This window comes from Girardinichthys multiradiatus, chromosome 22, assembly GCF_021462225.1.
Source record: "Girardinichthys multiradiatus isolate DD_20200921_A chromosome 22, DD_fGirMul_XY1, whole genome shotgun sequence".
Lineage (NCBI taxonomy): Eukaryota > Metazoa > Chordata > Actinopteri > Cyprinodontiformes > Goodeidae > Girardinichthys > Girardinichthys multiradiatus.
In genome coordinates this window covers 23,933,099-23,957,626 of record NC_061814.1, presented here as the reverse complement: position 1 = coordinate 23,957,626, position 24,528 = coordinate 23,933,099, and the positions used below count along the sequence as shown (strand labels likewise).

The following is a 24,528-nucleotide window of genomic DNA, read 5'->3' as shown; positions in this document are numbered from 1 at the left end:
ATAGTTTTGTATAATCTGTTCGGTTCAGTTTAGGTGGATGACCATATAATTTCCAGAGCTTTTGTTTTATATTGTTTTATTATCTCATGTCGCTTTAAACTTTTCCAGAATTTTATCCCTGACCTGTTTGGTTTGTTCCTTGATCGATATGATGCTGTTTATTCACTAAAGTCTCTAATAAACCTCTGAAGTCTTCATGAAACAGCTATATTCGTACCTAAATTAAATTACGAACAGGTGGACTGGATTTCATTGAATCATTTCGTAGTAAAGGGGGAAGAAAACAAATGGATGCCACACTTTTTGGATATTTATTTGTGAAATTTATTTTTCCACTTCACAATTATGATACATTGCTTGTCATCTGATTTTTCAGTGTTTGATTTATGGTTTTGTGTTTGGTGTTGTGTGCATACTGGTGATTTATCATGTCTTCATGGTCAGAACTAAAACGAGAGCGTCTCTAATGTCTGCTTTATGCCTGAAAAGCGCCTTGTTTATAGTTTTCTTTCAAGCATATGAGATTATCGTGTTTTGTTTTGTTTCATACAGCCATGTGCCCCGTGACTCTTTCCCACCTTTAGCCCATCCCTGATAGGCCTGTTTACACTTAGAGGAAGTGACGTAACCAATGTTTTGAAGCGTGCGGGTTAACGAGATTCATCGAGCCTGCATAACCTCTGTACTGTTCATCCTCACATCTGGGGAAAACTGCAAACTTCATGCATCCATAATCTCTGACACGGTAATATTTACATCGTCACAGTCGTTTTGTTTCAAATAACCAGATTACAGTTACCTTGGTAACTGTAATTCCTTAGCTTGCTTACTGGTTGTTTTTGTTAGCTGACAGCGCTAGTTCTCCGTTATTTCTCTTACATAATATTTTGCTTATTTCATCTAAAGGACGTTATTTACGTGACGTTGACGATAGCAATGCCATTAGTATGCATTATTTACTCATTGTTAGTGGTTTCTGTTATGATAATTTAGCAGCTGGGATAACCATTAGCTCTTTAATGTGCTAACAGGACAACAAAGCTAACACAAAAGAGGTCATGATGCTGTTCAGATGTTGCTCGTGAGGTAGTTTTAGGATTAACATGTTTAGCTTTGACAGCCAAACGTCGCGGAAAACGTTGTTTTATGACATGTTTTTTTTTTTTTTTTTTTTTTTTTTTGGTGGGGTAAAACCTCTATTTAGGTTTTAACCTTAATTGTTAGATGAACAGCAGCTGTCCGGTTTTGGTTATTTAAAGTTATCGGTCGCTGCTGTCAATTACAACTACCCTGATCATCTTCTGTGTATCAGCTGCAGTCGGGCCTGACCTGCATGTCTGCTTTATAGCAAAACAGGAGAACAACATGGACCTCCACAAAATCATCCACAGTGCGCTGCACGAATTTATCCAGACTTACATTCCTGATGCAGATCTCAGGTAAGACCCTCTCCAGGCATAGTCATCTTAATAACATGATTTTTAGCCTTTTTGCAAGATTAGTTCATGCAAATTTTCGTGGGGTTTCTGGTTACCCTTCTGGTTATCTTCTATCATATCTACAAAAATATACATTAGGCTACTTAAAATGTATATATAGGTTCTATATTTCAGAGCACAGTGTCATTTTTTTGTAGAATCTTCTTACTAGAACTGGACAATATATTTAATGCCAGTTTTCATCATAATATCAGTTTGTGAAAAATTGCAAAAGACTGCTTTGATGCAATATTTGATAGCTTTTTTCCTGCCCTTGAAGCAACAACCTGACAGATTTAAGTGCCTGAGATGCTAACTTGGAGTAAAGTTTGAAATGCTCTCATTTTGGTTTGTTTTTTTCCGCCATCATATTGATGGAAACGGAGTCGAGAAAATGAATGGCTATGAATGTTTTCATCTGAAAACATAAATAAATAGATTTCACGACCATAAATGTCAATAATGGATTTCACGAAGCGTTACAAACAAGGTCAAAAGGTTTTTACGTTTTTCCAGTTGACTTAGAGGTTCATATTTTTTGTTCTTTTTGAGTAAACCAATGGTCTAACTGGAGTGACCCAATGGAGATTTACTTTCCGCCCTTCCAATGCAGCACACTGGATGATGTTCTTCTGTCGTACATCACTGGAGTCCTCGAGGACCTGGGGTCTCAGCAGAGCGTTGAGGAGAATTTCGACGTGGAGGTCTTTGGAGAAATGCTGGAAGCTTACGTACCTGGGTTTGCCGAAATTGACAGGTAACAAAGTCCCACTTTGTCTCAACTGTAGTGCTGTCATTTGATGTTGATTAAAACTTGTTTTGTTTACTTTCCAGTGTCAAGGTTTGTGAAATGATGTTTAGTCTGGCTTCAAAACTGGCCACTGCTCGGACATTGGGTAAGTGTTTCTTTGTTTTTTCTCAAGTATAGTTTTGTGGCAGGCCTATGATATGAAGTGTTGATTTTGATCTTATATTACCTTTTTTAGCTAATAAAGAAAACAGTGTGCCTAAGACAGGAATAGAAGAGGTTTCTTTGAAACTTACTGCCCTGACCAGTCAACCAGCACCAGGACAAGAACCTCAGTGCCTTAAAACACAGACAGAGGGCGCTACAGCCAAGGTTACCAAGCCAACACACATTGGCAGGATTACCCTCCACTTCAAGCTTGAGTTTGATTTTATACTTTTTTTAACTGTAGCAGTTAAAGCTATGAATATGGTATTCCTCAGCTGTCTGAGTGGGAGACCCAGGAGCAGCACCTTCTGGAGATGTTTCCAAAGTGCCGTTTGTCAGAGGCTCGAAGCGCCCTTTCCATTGCTAAAGGGGACATGGAGGAAGCAGTGCGCCTTATCATAGAGGGCGATGTCCAGCTCAGCCCCACTCCTCTTAATGTAAGTCTCTTTGTTACAGAGAAACATTTAACTTTATCTTTATCAATTTCTACCATCTTTAAGGTACACTGCTTAGAAAAGTATTCAAGCCCAATTAAATTTATTCCCACATTGTTTTGTTAAAACCACAAATTTCGATACATAAATAATCGGCACTTTATGTGACAGGCCAACAAAAATAAATTTTAAATGGAGGTAAAAGGATGGATGGTCACTTTCTTTTACACATAAAAATCTGAAAAGTGTTGGCATGAAGATGTGTTCAGCCGCATGATTTACTTAGCAGAAAAACTGTTCGCTGAAATTACAGCTACACGTCTTTTAGGAAAGGTTTCTACCAGATTTGCACATCTAGAGGCTGACACTTTCCACATTCTTCTTTGCAAAGTGGCTTTAAGTTCAGTCAGACTAGATGGAATATCAAATTTCAACTCTTGCTGCAATTTCTTTGTGGGGGTTAGTTAGGTCTGGACTTTGACCAGATCATTTGAACACATGGAACATGCTTCGATCTAAGCCTTTCCATTGTAGCTCTGACTGCATGTTTAGGATCATTCATCTGGAAGATGGCCCTCTGTCCTGTTCTCAAGTGTTTTGCAGCCTCTGTTTCCCTGTCCATCCTGAAGAAAAGCGTCCACACAGCATGGTGCCAGCACGTTTCATAGTGTGGATAGTGTATTCAGGCTGATTTAATACTGTAAAACTACTAAAGTAAACAGACTGTCTTGACTAATTAGCTGACTTCTGAAAGTAGTTGGTTGCACTGGATTTATTTATTTTTATTTGGGAGCATCAGAGTAAATACAGGTTAAAAAAAAAACAAAAAACTGAAAACTATTTGAAAACCTTCCCTGTCAACCTTCCAATTATGCAACACGCGTGCTGGTCCGTGACATAAAATCCCAGTAAAATGCATTAAAGTTTATAGTTGTAGCGTGATTAAACAGTAGTAAGAAATATATGAGTACTTCTACACGGCACAATAAACAGCTGGGTTGATCTTTTTCTGCTGTCTCAGGCAAACCAAGGGAAGAGCATTTCCTCACTTGCAGACCAGAAACTTAAAGAGAGCATCCTTGAGAAGTAAGTAAAATGGTTAATATCATGACTGTTAAACAAAAATATTCCCACAGGTCAATCACCATGTTCCATCTCAATTCTACCTCTACAGGTACATGCTAGTGGACAGTGAGGAAGATAACAAAACACATCGGCCCGTTCCCCCCAAAGACGTACGTTTTTTTTTTGGGTATATTCCCTTTTAATAAAGTTTTTTTGGGTTCTGCAATGAAAACAACTTTTTTCCTTTATCAGGCTCCAAAGAAGCTTGTTCGCTACCATGGTAACCAGGTGGTTACAACCAAAGGAGAGAGATATCAACTTGTGAAGAAAAATGAGACAGAGGACATGAAGAAGACCTACGTCAACCTGAAGCCGGCCCGAAAGTACAGGTTCCATTGATGACGAGTACAGCACTGTACAAGCAGCTAGTTACAGCATTGTTTACACTACTTCTTCTTTATCCATCTCCTTTAACCTGAACTTGATGTATTCCCCCCGCCCCCGGAATAGAAAGCGTTTTTCAGTGGCAGTGGCTTATTTTAAAACGTTCTTAACCATCATGCCTTGGATAAAACCTTTGTTTTGTTTTTTTTAGTTGCATCGCTGTTGCTTTTGAAACATTTTTGATAGTTTTGTCATGCTGTTGTAACTGGTGTTTTTGCTTGTGTAACAAACACCCTATCTGATTTGTTTTTGGCCACCTCAGCAGGTCTGATGTCGCACTGACAGCTTTGTTTTTTTTGGGGGGGCGACATAAAAACTTGTGAACATTTCTATCATCTTGTGGTGCTGTCCAAGTGGTGCTGTCGAAGTTGGTTTTGGACATGTCTTAGTATTTGATTTCTTTTAAGCTTTCATCAATTGATTTTTTAGTCTCATCATATACCATCATTGCTCCAAGTTCTTTCTTGTAGTGATGAAGGCTTTACCAGAAAGCTACATTAAAAAATGTGTAAGTTTGCTGCCCAGCAAGTAGATTTTTCTAGAAGTGAACAAACTATAACCCCTTCTTGTGTAGAATATCAGAATAGAGGATTGTGGGTTTCCCCAAAATACTCAGTAAAATATGATCCTGATGGGCTTCATTTTAAAGATCAGAATATTTATTTTTGATATATAAATGTTTCAATTTGAAAAATCTTAAATCCTGTGGAACTGAATTTCTGAAATAAGTTTCTTGGCTTCATAAAATGTACATGGCAATGATTTGCAAACCAACTCTAAGCCCTTAGTTTCATTTAAAATAGCAATGGAAATGGCACATCTGATTTCCACATTCAATTTGATCTATCTGTAATATTTCAACAGACACCCCAACAACTGTACGTGCTAAAACATTATCAGGTGTTACAATTTCCTTAGCCTCAAGAAAACAGTAAATCTTCATAACTGATAATGCTGTATGGGTGAAGAAGTAACCAATGCATCTAGTAGCATAAAGGAAAGATAGTGTTAGGCACAGGTGCGTTTAGGACAAACAACCTGGATTGCATATTTAGAAATCGCTACGATCAGTGAAAATAGTTTATGGTTGCAGATATAAATAAAAATTTAAACTCTACATGCAGTAAAAGAAGTACATACAAAAAAGATATAGAAATATTACTTAAGACATTTAAGTTATTCTAAAAAAAACACTACCAACATGGGAGGCCCTTTGTTGGCAGCTTAAAATAAAAAGCAAAATTAGGATAATGTGCGCAAAACAGCAGTTTGAGCCCTTGGTCTCTAAACACATTTCTGCGTCACGATATGTAAACATCAAATCTCTATCTATAGGGTTTCTACAGGGTTTGCAAATCATTGTTTTATTTAGCTTGGAAATTGGACTGTGTTAGCAAAGATTTAAGGTAGTGTGCTTTCAGGTAAAAAAAAATACAGCTGTGGTTCTCATCTCATTCGTGTCTGTGTGTGAATTTTGCTTCACTTGCGACTGTAAAAATGGGTGAACTCTTTTAATGTTAATTGTACCTTTAGCTGATCTGATTTTCTTTCCCAGGATTTTACCTATTTAGTGTAAGTAATACACAGCTATTTGAAAACTGTGATATATTGTTTCCCTGACTGTAGTATAACAGAACTGGATGTTAAGATGATGTGATGTTATATTTATCATGCAATGGTGTTACTGTTGAGCTTGGAGTGGACCTCTCTGAAACTGTTAGCAGATTTATTTTCTATCATGATTTGAAGAAATGCCTGATAAACAGTTAATAGTAAATCCTAATTTTTGTAGGCTACCATCAATACAAGTTATTCAGATAAATCGGAGTGAAACATTTTACTCTGCATATTCAGTTGTTTCCAACTGACAGGGTTCCTACACAATCTTGGAAAGTATGGAATTAGCTTTTTTCATTTTCAAATCAAAAATCGAGTTTGGAGAAATTTTTTTCAAGACTGTTTTTCCTCCTTCCATTTTCTAAACGACAAAGGCCTATTAATGCTTAATAAATGCAGTTGTTTTACATAAAATCTGCATGCTTTCTAAGTTTAATTTTTTAATTTTACCCATCACTATTTTTGTTTTTGACTTACTGACTGAATGCCATTTTACTTACAGTGGGGAGAACAAGTATTTGATACACTGCCGTTTCTCCAGGTTTTCCCACTTGCAAAGCATGTAGAAGTCTTTAATTTGTATCATAGGTACTCTTTAACTCTGACAGAATCTGAAACAAAAATCCAGAAAATCTCATTGTGTGATTTTTAAGTAATTAATTTGCATTTTATTGCATGACAAGTATTTGATCACCTACCAACCAGTAAGAATCCCGGCTCTCACAGGCCTGTTAGCTCTTCTTTAAGAAGCCCACCTGTTCTCCACTCATTACCTTTATTAACTCCCCCTGTTTGAACTCTATCTGTATAAAAGACACCTGTCCACACACTCAATCAAACAAACTCCAACCTTTTAGGTTGAACTGGGTCTGAGATAACAAACAAAGCACTAAACTGCTATATTTACAAACCAGAAATTCCCAAACTTCTTCAAAGAATCTGCATTTATCGTAGGATACTACATTTCCTATTTGACAGATCCAAGTCCAGAATCCAATCTCAGTATTGTGTTGTTTTACTGCAAGAAAACATCTCTCTAAAAAGGTTTAAACTTAACATGTTGTATTCAAATGTTAAGGATTTTATAAAGAAAATCTAGAAATGTGGCATTGCCTAATGTAGTGGTAGACCGGGCACTCCATAATCAGAAGCTACCAGTCCTTGAAAGGAGATTGCATATTCCAAACTGTATTAATGAAACAATTTCAGATTTAAAGCTTTTTAATGCCATAAAAAAGTTTGAAATTAGCTTCCTTTTTGCCATGTAAGCATCAAGCACATGCATACAGTAAATGATTCACCCTAAAAATAAAACATCTACATTTTTACACATGATTTAAAACTCTCTAAAGAGAGTACAATTAGTAAATACATATGCACGCTATTAAGAGGTTAAGAATCTGTTTCAACCAAATGTTTCTGAATACCAATGAGTCCAATTTGCATGGTTCAATGTGAGTTTGGCGCACAACACAATATTCTGCTCTTTTGTTTCACTCTGCTCTGCCGCATGCAAAAACTGCTCAGAAAGGTTTCAAGAAAGCCATAAAGAAACTCGGATATCAACCTGTCCTTTGGATCTGAGGGACGTTTACAGTGTCTGGCTGCTGGGCTTTAAGTCAGTGTTTACCTTCACACAGGCATGAAAAGAGTTCAGTGCATTGATAACTGAAAAAATGACAATAATTTAGCTTTTTTTTTTTTTTTTAAACAGGAATTGTATTTTTGTACACACTGCTTTTATCTTAGTTGCTATTCTAAAAAAATGGGAGAAGCTTAACAAGCAATTTCAAACCGGACCACTAGATGGTGCTGTAAACCGCACAGCAATGGCTTTTACAAAGCTACATTCCAGCAGATGGCCTTACTAGTTCAGTCAACTGGTAGCATTTAATAATATTTATCATTTGTACCATTTAACCCGCTGTAGTTTTGTTAGATTTTAACAGTGACTTGTACTAGCAACTAAAGTTGCAACGCATTTATTTTCAGCACTCCACCTTTTACTGGATTGCTTGACTCCAAACCCAGTAAAGCTATTAAAATACAAATTAAACAAGCAAAAACATTTAGAAAAAGCAATCACACCTTCAGCTACACCCCACTGTTTTACATTCATACCATACCATAACTGAGATTTTTTCTTATTTTTAAATCATGACAAGTCTTCCTGGTAAATGACTGCATATTAGTATGAAATTACACAATGTAGATAAATTACACTAAAGAACAGTCATTTGTGAAGTTGTTTTGTGATGAAATAGAAGAATTTAATGTTGTATTTTTAAATTAAGTGGCAACTGTATTATTCCTTGTAGATAAAAAAAAATCTCTCTATAGGTCCTCTTTATAAGTTATATTTTATCCCTCATCTAATCCACTAGTGCTCCAAACACTGAGGTTTCCTTGAAGGTACAAAATTAAAATTTAAGGCCAAAAGCAAAAATTGTAAGACTTGATTCAAGGAAATATATCTTCATGTCTTCACTCCAACGGCAAAAAAAAAAAAGAGCTTCTTCAAGTTGGTTGAAATCCCAATGGTTTAATTCATTTCCTTCCTCCTTAATTGGTGCAGTTGTTATGGCAACGGCATTCTGAGACTGAAGCAGAATTATTTCATTATGGCTGATTGCTGCCGTGCACTGCCACTTATCTCCAATGACAAAACACTCTTCACATGCAAACAGTTTGTGGAGCAGTCCATTCAGCAGCTGCAAGGCTGGAGCTCTAACTGGGGCCCTGGTCATATCTCCCTTTGATAATTGTTTTCAGTAAAGGCCCAACCTGCAGGGGACAAAAAACAGGATTTTACTGCAGGATGAGGTTTATCATGGAAGCTCTCTGTCCTAAATGGCGTCCTCTGTACAAGATTAAATTAGCCATGAATATTCACAGTAACTGGGTTGTTAGGGGGGTGTCAGCATGCCTGAGGGATTTCAATGTAACGTGACCTAAAGATAGATCCTATTGAAATATTCCAGAAATAGACAATGTGACATTCATGTGCATAAAGTACTCTTGATAATAGCTGTAATACCCTGCTTTTTTTGATGGCAGTAAAAAAGGGCTTAAAAGTACGCTTTTACCTCATGGGGATCTCCAAGTGCTTCTCCAAGCATCTTTTCAATATTCCTCATGATGGCAACCTTTTGATGAGCTCGCAGAGGGTATTCTATCTTCTTAGGTGTGGGAGCACCCTAAACAAAAGACAAACAGGTTAAACAGATATGAAGTGGGAACATTTTAAAAACAGCAACATAATGACTCAAAGATACGTACTTTGTACCAGAAGTTAACAGTGATTGTCACGCCGCCATTCAACAATGACTCAATGTGATGCCACCTTCAAAACAAGAGAAATATGATATGACCTGAGAGGTGAGATATAAAAAAGGTGGGTTTTTTTTAAATATGTGCTTGGAAAATGTTAACATAAAGGTGGAAAGGAAACATAAATAGAATTAAATGTAGAATTATTTGATTCATTTTTTAATAATCTGAAAACTGAACATAATCTGAAGAATTTTAAACAAGATCTCTCAACTTTTACAAAATGTAAGCTTTCTTATTTTAGCAATTTTAAAAAACGTATTTCAGTTGTGATTCATGACAAACAGAAAACAGATCTGGACTGCAAGCAGAACAGTAAAGCTTTTCATGATACCGCAATGTTAGAACTACATGTTATCTGCACTACCCTGTTAAGAGGTCTGCAGACATTTAAGGAAAACAGCAAACCGAATGTGGTTTTAATGATATTTACACAAATTTGGATGTCGAGAACACCAAGGACTCTCCACCCAAACTCTATCTCAGAAATGTGTTTTATAGCACCTAAAACAGCTTGGATGGTCTCCTTTATTTGGGCATGTGGAACATCTGGTTTTCTTAAAAAAGCAAGACGAAATATGGACTTGTCTGATGCAGAATTAGTGCCTTTTTGTCCATCTAGAGTTAGCTTGTGCTAAGTGAGCTCAGCTGTGTTTTTTTCCACAGAGTTGCTACATGGCTTCCACCTTTTGTGATCCATTTTCAGGTAACACCAGACTCTGATCACAGAGAGTAAACAAAGCAAAAGCTATTTTTAATCCAGTGCTGCATATTCTGTATATAACGTAAGAGCTGAGCTGATGTGAGAACTCTTTCTCAGCACAATTCCAACAGTGTTAACAGTTTGTTTGGTTGCTAAATGCAGAGAACATAAAGACCAACTCAAATAGGGTGTAAAAGAACTTTGTGGTTGTGGAACAGAGGAAAGCTGCTACTCTGAGTTAATAATGTTGCATAGTTTTATAGTAAGATCAAAGAGAATCACATCTTACCAATACATAGGGATGTAGAGAACATCTCCAGGTCCCACAACAGCTTCATAGCCAACAACATTTTTAAAATTTGGAAACTTCTCATAGTTAGGGTTATCAAAATCAACCTAAAAAAAAGAAAAGAGTAAATGGAAAAATATGAATGTATCTTTAAGCAAAATGACCTGAACTTAAAATCATGTAAACTGCATAACTTACTTGGCTCTGTCTGTCACAGGGGTGATGGACAGGGTAGGGATAGAGAAACTCAAACTGGTCTGGAGGGAAGAGGATGCATCTTTTATGGCCTTTTATCTGTGCAAAGAAATTCTGCTGCTCATCATAATGTGCTGGTGTCACATTGCCTGAGAAGATAAAAAACATATTACATGCAATTCTATGTGTAGTGTGGTATTTTATGTGACACAGCAACATAAACTTGTGTTTAATTCAAAGCTGAAGAAAATGAATCATTTTATTCAAAATTCCTTACAAAAAAAAAAACAAATCGCCTCTAACGTCACCTGCAGTCCTGGGGCTTGTCTGGGATGTGTCTCTAAAAGCTTTGGGGTGTATCTCTACCAGCTTTGGGGTGTATCTCTACCAGCTTTGGGATGTATCTCTACCAGCTTTGGGATGTGTCTCTACCAGCTTTGGGATGTGTCTCTACCAGCTTTGGGATGTGTCTCTACCAGCTTTGGGGTGTGTCTCTACCAGCTTTGGGTTGTGTCTCTACCAGCTTTGGGATGTGTCTCTACCAGCTTTGGGATGTGTCTCTACCAGCTTTGGGATGTGTCTCTACCAGCTTTGGGATGTGTCTCTACCAGCTTTGGGATGTGTCTCTACCAGCTTTGGGGTGTATCTCTACCAGCTTTGGGTTGTGTCTCTACCAGCTTTGGGATGTGTCTCTACCAGCTTTGGGATGTGTCTCTACCAGCTTTGGGATGTGTCTCTACCAGCTTTGGGATGTGTCTCTACCAGCTTTGGGATGTGTCTCTACCAGCTTTGGGATGTGTCTCTACCAGCTTTGGGGTGTGTCTCTACCAGCTTTGGGTTGTGTCTCTACCAGCTTTGGGATGTGTCTCTACCAGCTTTGGGATGTGTCTCTACCAGCTTTGGGATGTGTCTCTACCAGCTTTGGGATGTGTCTCTACCAGCTTTGGGATGTGTCTCTACCAGCTTTGGGGTGTATCTCTACCAGCTTTGGGTTGTGTCTCTACCAGCTTTGGGATGTGTCTCTACCAGCTTTGGGATGTGTCTCTACCAGCTTTGGGGTGTGTCTCTACCAGCTTTGGGATGTGTCTCTACCAGCTTTGGGATGTGTCTCTACCAGCTTTGGGATGTGTCTCTACCAGCTTTGGGGTGTGTCTCTACCAGCTTTGGGATGTGTCTCTACCAGCTTTAGGGTGTATCTCTACCAGCTTTAGGGTGTATCTCTACCAGCTTTTGGGTGTCTCTACCAGCTTTGGGATGTGTCTCTACCAGCTTTGGGGTGTGTCTCTACCAGCTTTGGGGTGTGTCTCTACCAGCTTTGGGATGTGTCTCTACCAGCTTTGGGTTGTGTCTCTACCAGCTTTGGGATGTGTCTCTACCAGCTTTGGGGTGTGTCTCTACCAGCTTTGGGATGTGTCTCTACCAGCTTTAGGGTGTATCTCTACCAGCTTTTGGGTGTCTCTACCAGCTTTGGGATGTCTCTACCAGCTTTGGGGTGTGTCTCTACCAGCTTTGGGGTGTGTCTCTACCAGCTTTGGGATGTGTCTCTACCAGCTTTGGGTTGTGTCTCTACCAGCTTTGGGTTGTGTCTCTACCAGCTTTGGGATGTGTCTCTACCAGCTTTGGGATGTATCTCTACCAGCTTTGGGATGTGTCTCTACCAGCTTTGGGTTGTGTCTCTACCAGCTTTGGGATGTGTCTCTACCAGCTTTGGGATGTGTCTCTACCAGCTTTGGGATGTGTCTCTACCAGCTTTGGGATGTGTCTCTACCAGCTTTGGGGTGTGTCTCTACCAGCTTTGGGGTGTGTCTCTACCAGCTTTGGGATGTGTCTCTACCAGCTTTGGGATGTGTCTCTACCAGCTTTGGGATGTGTCTCTACCAGCTTTGGGATGTGTCTCTGTCTCTACCAGCTTTGGGGTGTGTCTCTACCAGCTTCGGGATGTGTCTCTACCAGCTTTGGGGTGTGTCTCTACCAGCTTTGGGGTGTGTCTCTACCAGCTTTGGGATGTGTCTCTACCAGCTTTAGGGTGTATCTCTACCAGCTTTTGGGTGTCTCTACCAGCTTTGGGATGTGTCTCTACCAGCTTTGGGGTGTGTCTCTACCAGCTTTGGGATGTGTCTCTACCAGCTTTGGGATGTGTCTCTACCAGCTTTGGGATGTGTCTCTACCAGCTTTGGGATGTGTCTCTACCAGCTTTGGGATGTGTCTCTACCAGCTTTGGGATGTGTCTCTACCAGCTTTGGGATGTGTCTCTACCAGCTTTGGGGTGTGTCTCTACCAGCTTTGGGATGTGTCTCTACCAGCTTTGGGATGTGTCTCTACCAGCTTTGGGATGTGTCTCTACCAGCTTTGGGATGTGTCTCTACCAGCTTTGGGGTGTGTCTCTACCAGCTTTGGGATGTGTCTCTACCAGCTTTGGGGTGTGTCTCTACCAGCTTTGGGGTGTGTCTCTACCAGCTTTGGGATGTGTCTCTACCAGCTTTGGGATGTGTCTCTACCAGCTTTGGGGTGTGTCTCTACCAGCTTTGGGGTGTGTCTCTACCAGCTTTGGGGTGTGTCTCTACCAGCTTTGGGGTGTGTCTCTACCAGCTTTGGGGTGTGTCTCTACCAGCTTTGGGGTGTGTCTCTGCCAGCTTTGGGGTGTGTCTCTACCAGCTTTGGGATGTGTCTCTACCAGCTTTAGGGTGTGTCTCTACCAGCTTTGGGATGTGTCTCTACCAGCTTTGGGGTGTGTCTCTACCAGCTTTGGGGTGTGTCTCTACCAGCTTTGGGATGTGTCTCTACCAGCTTTGGGATGTGTCTCTACCAGCTTTGGGATGTGTCTCTACCAGCTTTGGGATGTGTCTCTACCAGCTTTGGGATGTGTCTCTACCAGCTTTGGGGTGTGTCTCTACCAGCTTTGGGGTGTGTCTCTACCAGCTTTGGGATGTGTCTCTACCAGCTTTGGGATGTGTCTCTACCAGCTTTGGGGTGTGTCTCTACCAGCTTTGGGGTGTGTCTCTACCAGCTTTGGGGTGTGTCTCTACCAGCTTTGGGGTGTGTCTCTACCAGCTTTGGGGTGTGTCTCTACCAGCTTTGGGGTGTGTCTCTACCAGCTTTAGGGTGTATCTCTACCAGCTTTTGGGTGTCTCTACCAGCTTTGGGGTGTGTCTCTACCAGCTTTGGGGTGTGTCTCTACCAGCTTTGGGATGTGTCTCTACCGGCTTTGGGGTGTATCTCTACCGGCTTTGGGGTGTATCTCTACCGGCTTTGGGGTGTATCTCTACCGGCTTTGGGGTGTGTCTCTACCAGCTTTGGGGTGTGTCTCTACCAGCTTTGGGGTGTATCTCTACCGGCTTTGGGGTGTATCTCTACCGGCTTTGGGGTGTGTCTCTACCGGCTTTGGGGTGTATCTCTACCGGCTTTGGGGTGTGTCTCTACCGGCTTTGGGGTGTATCTCTACCGGCTTTGGGGTGTATCTCTACCGGCTTTGGGGTGTGTCTCTACCAGCTTTGGGGTGTATCTCTACCGGCTTTGGGGTGTGTCTCTACCGGCTTTGGGGTGTATCTCTACCGGCTTTGGGGTGTGTCTCTACCGGCTTCGGGGTGTGTCTCTACCGGCTTCGAGGTGTGTCTCTACCAACTTTGGGGTGTGTCTCTACCAACTTTGGGGTGTGTCTCTACCAGCCTAGGGGTGTATCTCTACCAGCTTTGCACATCTACAGACAGAAAAGGTTGCTAATTCTTCTTTAATTGTCCAATCTCAGTCAATCTGTATAGAGAGCATCTGTGAACATCAGTTTTCCAAGTCCTGCCACAGATTGATTTGAGGCCAGTACTTCATGTCAGACAAGACTGAGCTATTCTGACATGAATATGTGATCTAAACCCTTGTTGTATGTTTTAGGTAATTCTCGTGCTGGAACCTCCAAGATGTTTTCTTCTAGTACTTTCCTACAGTTAGATTCATCTATTTTCCAATTAACTGTGACCAGCTTCCCTTCCCCCACTGAAGAAAAGCATCCCCACAGCATGATGCTACCACCAAGTTTCACAGTAGACATGGTGTGTTTAAGGTGATGTGCAACATGGGTTTTCTGCCACACAGGCCATCACCTTCAGTGTTGGTCTGATCTGACCAGAGCACCTTCTTCCACATTTTCTTGCCGTGTCCCCTACATGGCTTTTTGCAACCTGCAAACCAGACCTCTTATGGTTTTCTTTTAGCAATTGCAGTTTCCTTTCCACTCTTCCATAAAGGCCAGATTGGCAGGGTGCATTACTAATAGTTGTCCGGTCAACAGATTCTCCCACTCGAGCTGTAGATCTATGCAGTTCCTCCACTGTTGCAACCAATCTCTCGGCTGCTTCTGTGATTAATGGTCTCCTTGTCCAGCCTGTCAGCTTAGGTGGGCAGCCGTGTCTGGTTAGCTGTGTCGGGTTTGCTGTTGTGGTACACTATTTCCATGACTGAAATAAGCTATGTGAGATGTTTAAACTTGGAATATTGTTTTATAACCTAACTGCATAAAATTTCTCCACAACCTTATCTCTAACTTGTATAGTGTGTTCCTTGGACTTCATGTAATATGAAGAAAATGGGAAAACCTTAAGGGGTATGGGTACTGTTGCATTACAGTTGCATTACAGAAAGGAAATGAGAAGCTCACCCTCCATGCCAACAAGCAGCAGGTTGGATGTCAGCTGTCCCCAGTTCCTCTTGGCTTGCTGCTTGTTGATCCAGTTCCAGTTGAAACCAAGGAAATCGAGAACAATCTTCTTTCCTACTGTGTCATTCAGCGTTTGCTGCAAATAGACTCTTGAAACACACAAGGAAAGGGACATGCTTTAAGTGTGAGTGACGTCATTTCACAATCAGAGGGCTGAAAACAAGCCTTAGTCCTGCTCATTTTAAAAGTGCAGCAAATAAGACTGTAAAAAAAAACAACAAACTGAGGGGAAATATGGCATTGAACGAGGCAGACAGTGGAAATCCTACTAAATAACAGCCACTTTGAGGGTCACCAGGTTTAACAGCGATGTCTCTTGGGTATCTGATCTGAGTATGGGCTGCCAGATCAGTCAGGTCACAGAAATAAGCCTCCCACATGTAGCTCCTGTATAACTGCTTAGTCACAAGCTCTGTATAACAGAGGTCTATATTTTCCTCAACACTTTGCAGTACTGTGCATTTCTTCTGTCTCATTCCTCAGACCTTACCTCTCATCTTCTCCCGCTTCTTCTCTTTTATGCATGCTATCCACAAAGTCAGAAAATTTCATTTCCATTCGACGAGACTTGGGAACAAAGTCCATAAAGTGGCACATTTTCTTCTCGTCATAGTAGAGGAACTTGTGGTTTTCTGAGGTGTAAACAGAGAAGTCTCCATTTCCAATGTTCTCCAGGAGGTATGGGATATCCCACTTGAGAGCCGGATATACGAGGTTTGTGTCCGTTAAAACCACTGGTTCCTGGAAGAAGATCAGGAATACTTAAACAATTAGTTGCTAATCCTTAGATAACTGTTTTATATGTAAGAATTCTGGAAGACAGGCTACATTTTCATTAAATGATAAACAATGTATAATCATAAATAATGTTAACAATAACAAATATGGATCAACAAGAAATAGCCCCTTGTTTAGCGCCTCAGTTTACGATGCACAGAGGGGGAAATGACAAGAATTTAAATCACAAAAGCTTTTTTTTTTTTCATCCTCTTGCTCTCGGTGGAAGACACGCGTTTTCTCTCCCTCCCTCCCTGCTGATCCCTGCTTCTGCTTTTTGTCTGTATTTTTCTCAGAGCCTTGCTTTGCATATCCTCCAAACTTTTAAATTATGGATTTGGTCAGCTGGACTCTCAACGTGATTGATCTAATTTTTTTCTCAACGGGAAGACAGGGTAAAGGAGACCCTTTTGTCCAGGCGGGACGTTCTTCTCTGGATACACAATGGATTCTTGGCAGCAGTGGAAGATTGTGTGCCTGACTACGATGTCGGTCGAGGACATAGAAAATGTGTACATATTTGAACTTTTGATAACAGGATTTCTGCTTTTTGGAGTTAGTGGTCACCTGGCTTATCGAGTGATTCGCAAAACGTGGGCGGCTGTTCAAAGCATTCCGAAGCGGCCTGCAATGTTGGATGGAGTCTGTAGAGCGATCAACACTCGGACTGAAATGTTAAGAGAGCAGAATCGCAAGCTGGACACGATTCTTAAACAAAATCGCAGCCTGGCAGCGGTTGGACTCAGAGGTTAAAGGATATAATCTTGGAGAAGTCGTATGCTCCAGATCTGCGGAAAATACCAGAAATTTGGCTATTTGAATTTGCAATTGAGACATACCAGTAAAACTCTTAAGGTACAGGTCCTTCTCAAAATATTAGCATATTGTGATAAAGTTTATTATTTTCCATAATGTCATGATGAAAATTTAACATTCATATATTTTAGATTCATTGCACACTAACTAAAATATTTCAGGTCTTTTATTGTCTTAATATGGATGATTTTGGCATACAGCTCATGAAAACCCAAAATTCCTATCTCACAAAATTAGCATATCATTAAAAGGGTCTCTAAACGAGCTATGAACCTAATCATCTGAATCAACGAGTTAACTCTAAACACCTGCAAAAGATTCCTGAGGCTTTTAAAACTCCCAGTCTGGTTCATCACTCAAAACCCCAATCATGGGTAAGACTGCCGACCTGACTGCTGTCCAGAAGGCCACTATTGACACCCTCAAGCAAGAGGGTAAGACACAGAAAGAAATTTCTGAACGAATAGGCTGTTCCCAGAGTGCTGTATCAAGGCACCTCAGTGGGAAGTCTGTGGGAAGGAAAAAGTGTGGCACAAAACGCTGCACAACGAGAAGAGGTGACCGGACCCTGAGGAAGATTGTGGAGAAGGGCCGATTCCAGACCTTGGGGGACCTGCGGAAGCAGTGGACTGAGTCTGGAGTAGAAACATCCAGAGCCACCGTGCACAGGCGTGTGCAGGAAATGGGCTACAGGTGCCGCATTCCCCAGGTCAAGCCACTTTTGAACCAGAAACAGCGGCAAAAGCACCTGACCTGGGCTACAGAGAAGCAGCACTTGACTGTTGCTCAGTGATCCAAAGTACTTTTTTCGGATGAAAGCAAATTCTGCATGTCATTCGGAAATCAAGGTGCCAGAGTCTGGAGGAAGACTGGGGAGAAGGAAATGCCAAAATGCCAGAAGTCCAGTGTCAAGTACCCACAGTCAGTGATGGTCTGGGGTGCCGTGTCAGCTGCTGGTGTTGGTCCACTGTGTTTTATCAAGGGCAGGGTCAATGCAGCTAGCTATCAGGAGATTTTGGAGCACTTCATGCTTCTATCTGCTGAAAAGCTTTATGGAGATGAAGATTTCATTTTTCAGCACGACCTGGCACCTGCTCACAGTGCCAAAACCACTGGTAAATGGTTTACTGACCATGGTATCACTGTGCTCAATTGGCCTGCCAACTCTCCTGACCTGAACCCCATAGAGAATCTGTGGGATATTGTGAAGAGAACGTTGAGAGACTCAAGACCCAACACTCTGGATGAGCTAAAGGCCGCTATCGAAGCATCCTGGGCCTCCATAAGACCTCAGCAGTGCCACAGGCTGATTGCCTCCATGCCACGCTGCAATGAAGCAGTCATTTCTGCAAAAGGATTCCCGACCAAGTATTGAGTGCATAACTGTACATGATTATTTGAAGGTTGACGTTTTTTGTATTAAAAACACTTTTATTTTATTGGTTGGATGAAATATGCTAATTTTGTGAGATAGGAATTTTGGGTTTTCATGAGCTGTATGCCAAAATCATCCATATTAAGACAATAAAAGACCTGAAATATTTCAGTTAGTGTGCAATGAATCTAAAATATATGAATGTTAAATTTTCATCATGACATTATGGAAAATAATGAACTTTATCACAATATGCTAATATTTTGAGAAGGACCTGTAGTTGGAAATTCACAACTGCCTGAACCACAACATTTATTGTTTTTCTAAATCTGGCTGCCCAATGTGGCCTTGGCAACTTCTGCTAACTGGCCATCGACAAAATATCTCCTGGGTGTTATATAAACATGATGCTCTTCCTCAGCACCCCCCCTACCAGCTGTGTGCTGATAGGACTATGCGGCCAATTAATAAAACTTCCACCTCTCTTCTCAAGGACAATTGAGCTTCTATCAGTGTTGACAGTCTAATTCTTGCAAACACACTCAGACTTACATTTGCACCCTCAAGATTCCACCGTACCCTTGCTGAATCTTTACTTATGTGTGTGTTGCTTACCCCTGCTGAGGTTTTTTGTACTATTTCAAACTGAAATATGATTTTTTTTCCTCCTATCTTACTTTACCTAAATGTGTGATTTCATTACGTTTCATAGATTTTCAGATTTCTCAGAAGGATTACCAGTAAAAGCAAATTATTAGTAGTAATTTGGACTTTAGCTGCTCTTACACCAATGACCCAGCTTTCTTAATTAGACTACAATGGACTGTTATTACTTAGTTCAACTTCAGTACCAGTAAAAGCAATATATCATTAGCACCTGAAAATGTGGATCAAAGCTGTTTTGTACCAGTGACTCAGCTTCCCTAGTTAGAATTCAGTGGAATGATGAGACTATTAGATTTCTCAGGATTCATAGATTTTTAGATTTCTTAGAAGGATTGTAGCTGTGTCTGTATCTGTTTATTTTCTTTGTGATTGTATTGTAATTGTATGTACAGCACTTTGAGTGTCTCGTTACTGAAAAGCGCTATATAAATAAACTTACCTTACCTTACCCATCAGGATATAATGCACTGAAGTGAACATATTACATTTAAATAATGCCCCTGCTATCAGCGCCTTGCAGACATCACACAAACAGCAGCTTACAGGGCTACATTACGTTATCAGATAATGGCGCTTTTAGAAATGTAACTATATTTTGATAACTATTGGACTTTATTTGTTTCATTAAGAAGTAATGATGTCACAAATGTATGCAATAAAAAACAGTTGGAAAAGAAATACTAGCTTTTAAGACCGAAATTCTTTCATGCAGCCAGCTATCGGTGAGTGCTTCCATTTTTGCTCTAATCACTCTTTTGGTGATTATACTGCATAGACCCCTTAAAGACGTTTTGGTTTATTGGTTATTGCTACTTGCAGTTCGAAAAACTCCTAATGACATCCTAAAAGAAACATATCCAGAAAACTTTTTTGTGACTATTAAAGACATATTGAATTTCTCTTTAGGGTTAATTAACTATTTTTAAATTAAACTGAACTGAATAGTCAGAGATTGCTGCTGATCATGGCTGTATTTCCTTTACCTGGGAACATGCAGAATTTTAAATTAATATTTTCAGGTAGATACTAAATCTGGACTGATTTCATAGATAAGCACAAGCTTAAGTAGCTCTTGCAACGTTCGGATTTCATGAAAAACTGGAAATATATATATGTTTTTACTGAATTTAAGGATTTGCCCATAGTGTGCTTCAAGGCAGAATGTTCTCTGTGGCTGTTTTTAATAGTAGAAATATCATATTCCACGGTAATAAATGTCAACCTTTGTATAAATCTAAATAAAATAACCTTTACAAGTAATTAACTCATTTATTGAAACCACAAAAAAAAGCTCAAAATCATTTGAACTTTAATTTTCAAAATAAAATAAAATTAAGCATTTTTTCCTGATTTTCGATCTCTACTCTTTTACAAGTTTCAAAGTAAACTAAGGGACATAAATTTCTCCAGAACGTGTGCTTTTAAAATGCATTACATGCTTCGTTGTGGAACCATATGAAAGTTCTTATAAAGCTCTCTCAGGTGAAATTATTATACATAAAACTCTAAAAACGCACCTAGCACACATTTTTACATAAAAACAGCAGCAAAGCAAAAACATGCATATGTGGCATACAAAATACAGTGAAGACTCTTTTGGGGAGATGGTCGATTTAATATGATAAATTATATATTTTTTAAAAAGGTAAAATCATTAAATCATGTTTTAAAAAGTGTAGTCTCGCGATCTACATGTACGTGAGCCGCGGTCACGCGCGCAGAGCTCCGAGGCCTACGTGACTAACTGAACGTAGGCCGCTGTGCGCGCTCCCGCTGCCTGCACCGGCTCTTTTCACTTTCGCCGGAGGACGCTGAGCTCTGCGCTGTGGAGGAAACGTGCGATGCTGCTCCAGGACCATTTTGACGCACCGGTCTGCGTTCAGTTCGTCTTTTCCGTTTATTAGCAGCAGTGATAAAATATTACATTTCCCGACAAGTCAGTCTCGTTCATATTAGGTGATTAAATGTCGCAGAGGTCACCCCAGATGCGAGCATCGTACCCATTAATGTGATGCATTTATTCAACCTGCATGTAGAGTATCGCAGGTGTTCAAAGAAGCTTTCTTTCCGCATACCGATCTGATAACAATCAATTTGGGTGTGCTTTCAATTATTAACGAAAATAAACAGCTTCTCCTGAAATGAATGAATGTCTTGATGAGAGAAAAAAAAAACAGCTTTCAGCTTTAAAATGCATCCTTCAAACCTAACATCTGTTATTCAAACTACTGCTGTTGCCCTTTAAACACAGCATTACCTTATAGGTGTGGAAATTTAAAAACTATCTCCAACTGTATTGCTCACAAGAAGGATTTCAGAGAAAGAAGTTTAACATACAGGAGTACACAAGAAAGGCTCACATTCAGCCAAATCAGCACCAGCTCAGGTTGCTTTTCCATCGCTTGTGCCATTTTCTGAAGGTCATTTAGAAAGGAGGAGTTCACTATTACGCAGTGATAAATGCTATTCTTGTAAAACAGTTCTCAGGAGATTAACATTGTAGTAGGTTTGTGTAACTGCACAATTAAAGCAGGGTAGGAAAAGGAAACCTGGTCCGTTTTTGAGAAGACACAGATGTTGAATCTAATTTGCAAGGTTACAACATGCATCTCAGTCAGTACTTGGATTACACAAAAGATGAAATCTTAAGCAACATGTAAGCCTTGGGAGAATGCAAACAGCTCATGGATGCCAGGCAGACTGGGGTGTTTATTCGGGTGCTAAAACAGGACCAGTAGTGTCCTCTTAATTTTTTAAGTAAATGATGTACTCTCTTTAAAATGCGAAGAAAACACTGCCCCTTGCAGAGAAAGTACCATTAATTCATAAAGCAATATCTTGGTGCATCAGAACAAAATGCCAGAAATCCCCCCCCCACCCCCCACCCCCCCCCCCCAAACAACAGCCCAGTCTTGAATAATGAAAGGGAAATGTAAACAAAAGCTTTAAGTTGTCTGTCCTCAACTGGCACACCTGCCAGATAAAAGTGCTTTTTTTTTAAACAGACGACAAATGAAAACAACACATAAGGTGTGTCTATAAATGAATGTTTTAACAGCTTTGTGTTAGGCATGGGCCGGTCACCAGTAGCCAGGTATATCAAAATGCTGTTAAAAATGGCTAAAAGTTTAATCCATACCTTTCTTATGGTTGAAAGTGGATTTTTTGAGATGCCAGAGATCAGGTCGGAGAGATCATCTGTTGATGTGCACAGCTAGTCAGCTGGCTGAAAGAAGGGTACTACCTTCTTCCCTAATATACAAGGAAGACCAACTCAGCTATTTGTAAATATTTCTAGCCACAAATAACACAAAGTCAAGATGTAGAAACTAAAGGAGTGCCACCCATCACAATTATTAACACAATGCTGTTTTGAAACTACAGTAAAGCAGCTGACTGCAGGCTGGCAACCCGTGCAGATGGACTCACTAATATAACCAGCTTGTTTGAAAAAAGAGCAGGACAACAAAAGTTGCACATTACTGGGTGCAATAAGAATGTCTATTTGAAATCCAATACTAAGTTTAGCTCATGTTCATTCTAATACTTTGCTTAAGTCTACATTAAAGTAATAAATATCTGCTATAGATGATTTTTATAAATATTACAATCCATATATATGTTTTTGGCAGTAGAAATAATTAAAGTAATTACACCATGCTAAACATTTAAGGTTTTTTATGTATTACTATGGTACTGTTGGTGTTAACTCTTACTGGCCAATGCTTGCTTTGTAATCCTCTCCTTTATACAGAGGACAATACCATCAATCATACATTAATAACAGATGGATCAAGCATTTACATTTGCTTTCCATGACCTATTTGGTTTATTTGGCTTAATGAAAAAGGTGACAATCCTCCCAGATCTGCTACTAGTTGTTCTGTGTAAACTCTTCAGGATTTAACATCAATGTGGCCCCACAATGGTGCCTACAGGTGCATTTAACCACTTGATGTGTAATCAATACCCTGGATTTTGCTGGCCTAGATACTCAACAGGCTTCAGTTTTCTCTATATGAAAGAAAGTTAAAACAATCTGACTTTCCACACATTTTCTAAATTCCTTCATTCTCCAAACTGAAAATGGCCAAAATAAAATGAATTCAACCCAGTTCAACAGTTCAGAACATTTACCTTTACTTCTTTGCACAGAATATGGGTGTTATTATGTGTATGTTCCCCATAGTATAAAGCACCAATGCAGAAGTTATCTTCTGACTCAGATCTGCAGCACCTATATTTGTCAAATCAATACTGGAATATCTTACACCAGTGCTCCTCAGACTTTTGACCCACAAATATAACAGCGTGTAAGACCTGTGACCCCAACTACTGATTTACCTACTTACTTGTAGGTCAATTTCACAAGGACGTAAAAGAAATAGCAGAAACAACAAATATATAGTTTATTTATATTAGTAATTTTGTTATAATCTGATGTTAGATTTATGGGATTAATATGATATTTGTGACCCAGGCTTCGGGGGCCACTGTCTGACATGACAGACCTTTCAAAGCACAGTTCAGATCTGTGATATTTTTATTCGGTTAGTAAAAAAATTTTAATAAAACACCTATTTTAGTACAGTGCTCTGCACTAAAAACGAGACCTGTAGTTGAGGTACCCCAGGTCCAATTTAAAGGGGGTGAAATGCTATTTTTATTCTAACTATGAATGAGGTTTAGTGTCAGTCAAACGATAAACCCAGGGTGTAAAGAGGCAAATGAAACATTAATATACATTTATAAATAAAACATTTTTGTATGTTTTTGGAAAGATGGACAGGGAATAAAGTCTGAAAACTTGTGGGATTTTTTTCTTACTACTTTCGCTATCGTTACCCTCAGTTTCCGTATTTAAGCATCTTTATATTTAGCCATACAGTAAGGTTTACGGTTCAAGTTCACTTTTTGCAGTTTAAAACATTAAATGTTCGAGAATCCATTCAACTACAGTGAAAACAGGATTTGTTGAAATCAAAAGTTCCAGCAGCTGTGTTACCTCGTTGTTTATAAGCATCTCTGCCCTGGGATCCGTGTAAGACAGCCGGGGAATGGACTTGGTTGGGAAAGGGTATTTCCGGAGCTGGGACTCATCCCAGCCCCGGCTCTGGATGCCGGAGAAAGCCGCTCCGCAGTCGCTTGTCGCCGCTGCCATGGTCGTTCAACGAGCCCCGCTTTAGCTGCTGATGTATCGGTCCACCAAACAATGACAGCGTCCAACTGCTGCTGCTTTCTTTCCTTTTCTATGTAAATATTTAGAAACAGTTTTGCTGCAACGGAACTACCAAGACAGCCTTCTGCCCTGCTCACGTTTATTAGTGAATAAATTAAATTAATGGGCTCCTGCGGGGTTTCACCGCAGCTCTGTTCCGTGTGTGAATGTTTACACGCTGGTGACAGGCAGCAAACAAAACGACACAAGCTCAAAAAAATCGCAGGAAGACGTTCAGATGAGTAGCCCAGAATATTCCACAGCGACACCTAGCGGCCCGGGTCATCTGGTGCGGAACACAGATTGGTCCTAATAAGTTATAAATAATTAAAAAGTTAAATTATTTCAGCTATTCAGCTAAAAAAAAAAAAAGTGAAACTCATACATTTTAAACATTTATTACAAACCGGGTGATATATTTCAAGAGTTTATATCTGTGATTATTTTGCGGTTATGTC

At 39.9% G+C, this 24,528-nt stretch overlaps 2 protein-coding genes across 6 annotated transcripts; one reads left to right on the top strand and one right to left on the bottom strand.

Moving 5' to 3' along the window:
* Positions 1-595: 595 nt before the first annotated feature.
* cuedc2 (CUE domain containing 2) lies at positions 596-6,407 on the top strand. 5 transcript variants are annotated; one of them, XM_047350614.1, is made up of 9 exons: positions 596-745; positions 1,349-1,439; positions 2,092-2,235; positions 2,313-2,374; positions 2,465-2,598; positions 2,709-2,870; positions 3,889-3,953; positions 4,042-4,102; positions 4,185-6,407. In XM_047350614.1, exons 2-9 carry the CDS (start codon positions 1,366-1,368, stop codon positions 4,329-4,331), a joined length of 849 nt encoding a protein of 282 aa, XP_047206570.1. In that variant the 5' UTR covers positions 596-745; positions 1,349-1,365; the 3' UTR covers positions 4,332-6,407. The 5 variants fall into 5 exon arrangements, with proteins under 5 accessions (XP_047206570.1, XP_047206574.1, XP_047206571.1 ...); XM_047350618.1 differs by having other exon boundaries at positions 629-745; positions 1,357-1,439; XM_047350615.1 differs by having other exon boundaries at positions 655-745; positions 1,313-1,439.
* Positions 6,408-7,196: 789 nt separating this feature from the next.
* Positions 7,197-24,293, bottom strand: hif1an (hypoxia inducible factor 1 subunit alpha inhibitor). The gene is made up of 8 exons (XM_047352391.1): positions 23,858-24,293; positions 15,709-15,959; positions 15,159-15,307; positions 10,514-10,659; positions 10,316-10,422; positions 9,273-9,336; positions 9,080-9,190; positions 7,197-8,777 (listed from the first exon to the last, which is right to left on the bottom strand). Exons 1-8 carry the CDS (start codon positions 24,011-24,013, stop codon positions 8,721-8,723), a joined length of 1,041 nt encoding a protein of 346 aa, XP_047208347.1. The 5' UTR covers positions 24,014-24,293; the 3' UTR covers positions 7,197-8,720.
* Between the last annotated feature and the right edge of the window lie 235 nt (positions 24,294-24,528).